The sequence below is a fragment of the Cebus imitator genome, unplaced genomic scaffold, assembly GCF_001604975.1.
Source record: "Cebus imitator isolate Cc_AM_T3 unplaced genomic scaffold, Cebus_imitator-1.0 Scaffold140, whole genome shotgun sequence".
Classification (NCBI taxonomy): domain Eukaryota; kingdom Metazoa; phylum Chordata; class Mammalia; order Primates; family Cebidae; genus Cebus; species Cebus imitator.
In genome coordinates this window covers 2,925,688-2,927,909 of record NW_016107455.1, presented here as the reverse complement: position 1 = coordinate 2,927,909, position 2,222 = coordinate 2,925,688, and the positions used below count along the sequence as shown (strand labels likewise).

At 41.1% G+C, this 2,222-nt stretch overlaps 1 protein-coding gene across 1 annotated transcript in view; it reads left to right on the top strand.

Annotated features, from left to right (window-relative positions):
- UTP6 (UTP6 small subunit processome component) overlaps positions 1–1,550 on the top strand; it is a 35,734-nt gene extending 34,184 nt beyond the window's left edge. The window contains 1 exon segment of the mRNA XM_017542015.2: positions 1,199–1,550. Coding sequence (XP_017397504.1) covers positions 1,199–1,356 — 158 coding nt within the window. The 3' untranslated portion in view covers positions 1,357–1,550.
- Positions 1,551–2,222: the final 672 nt, after the last annotated feature.

The following is a 2,222-nucleotide window of genomic DNA, read 5'->3' as shown; positions in this document are numbered from 1 at the left end:
ACACACACACACACACACACACACACACACAAACAAAAAAATGTATTTAGAATAAGAAAAAAAAACCAAAAATGTATTTAATGTTATATCAAAGGGGTAAATATGAGAGGCTAATTGAGAAAGCGTTAGAGAATGATTCTCATGGTTTTGTTCTCTTCAAAAGTATTTGGACTTACATCAGAGGGGTAAACGTGAGATGCTAATTGACGTCTGTTGTTGGCTATCTCCACATTGCCCTCATTTGTAGGACTTACACTTCTGGGTATAGGTATGTCATGTAAAATCTGTGGATTTTATTTATGAACTCATAAACGTTGATTATTTTTATTTTGTTTTGAGACAGAGTCTTACTCTGTCACCCAGGCTGGAGTGCAGTGGCACAATCTTGGCTCACTGCAATGTCAGTTTCCTAGGTTCAAGTGATTCTTGTGCCCCAGCCTCTCAAGTAGCTGGGATTACAGGCATGCATACCACCATGCCTGGCTAATTTTTGTATTTTCAGTAGAGATGGGGTTTCATTATTCTGGCTAGGCTGGTCTTGGACTCCTGACCTCAGATGATCTGCCCGCCTCAGCCTCCCAAAGTGCTGGAATTGCAGGTATGAGCCACTGTGCCTAGCCAAAACGTTTAGTATTTTTGAGTTCATTGATTAATACAGACTTTTGTGATTGATGTGAAGGTTTTCTACTGAAAAAGAAAAAAACTGGTAAGGCACGGTGACTCACACTTGTAATCCCAGCACTTTGGAAAGTCAAAGCAGGATTGCTTGATCCCAGGAGTTAAAGACTAGCCTGGGCAATATGGTGAGACCCTGTTTCTACAAAAAATAAAAAGCCAAACATGGTGGTGTACTGTGGTCCCAGCTGCCCTGGAGGCTGAGGCAGGAGGGTTGCTTGAACCCAGGAGGTTGAGGCTGTAGTAAGTTGTGGTCCCGCCACCACACTCCAACCTGGGCAACACAGTGAGACCCTGTCTCAAAAAACAAAAACAAAAAACATACAACCCCAAAACCTGCCACTATGCTTTAACGTTTAAAGGAGCTAAGAGAAGTATTGTTAAACAAAGCATTCTAGGGAAATAACAGTGAGAAGTTAAATTTCTTAGAAATCTTGATTTGAATTGATATTTAATAAGGTTACCTAATAATACTCTGTCAGTTATATAATTGTGTGTGGTTTTTTTTTCTTTTTTTAAAAAGATCTTTGGATGGATTATATCAAAGAAGAATTGAACCACCCCCTTGGTAGACCTGAGAACTGTGGACAGATCTACTGGCGAGCGATGAAAATGTTGCAGGGAGAGTCAGCAGAGGCATTTGTAGCTAAACATGCTATGCATCAGACTGGCCATTTGTGAAGAGGAAGAATACAACCAGCTTTGTGAAATAGTATTGCAAGCAAGCCCTGTGGGCAAATTTGTATTATGAGTCCATCTGTAATTTGCTCAGTGATGGCAGACAAGATGGCTGTCTGGTTTCGAGATACACTTTAATTTTATGTTAGCTTGTTAGTCTTTTTTAAAAATTAAAAAAAAAAAAATTGTGATTGAGACGGAGTCTTGTTCTTTCGCCCTGGCTGATCTTGAACTCCTGAACTCAAGTAACCCTCTCGCCTCAGACTCCTGAGTAGCTGGGATTATAGGTGCATGACACCATGCTCAGCTTGATGTGGTAATCTCTAATTCCAGGAAAGAGAACTGCTGATTTAATGTTGAGGCCAGATCTACCACAGGTCCTAAACGTTTTCCAAAATACATGAAAGCATATGACTGGGTTTTATTTATTATCCCAGGTCAATCATAAGTTTCTCTAATCTCAATCTAGGAGCCAGTTAAAATGAAAGTGTCCAGGCGCAGTGGCTCATGCCTATAATTCCAGCACTCTAGGAGGCCAGGGTGGGTGTATCACTTGAGGGTAGGAGTTTGAGACCAGCCTGGCCAAAATGGTGAAACCCAGTCTCTGCTAAAAATATGAAAATTAGCTGGGCATGGTGGTGAGTGCCTGTAATCCCAGCTAATTGGGAGGCTGAGGTAGGAGAATTGCTTGTACCTGGGAGGCGGAGGTTGCAGCGAGCTGAGATCACTCCAGTGCACTCCAGCCTGGGCAGCAAGAGCAAAACTCCTCAAAAAAAAAAAGAAAAAAGAAAACCACAACAACCAAAGAAATGAAGGATAAATTACAGTTTTGTTGGTTTATTCTCATTATAAAAGATACATGGTGTGCA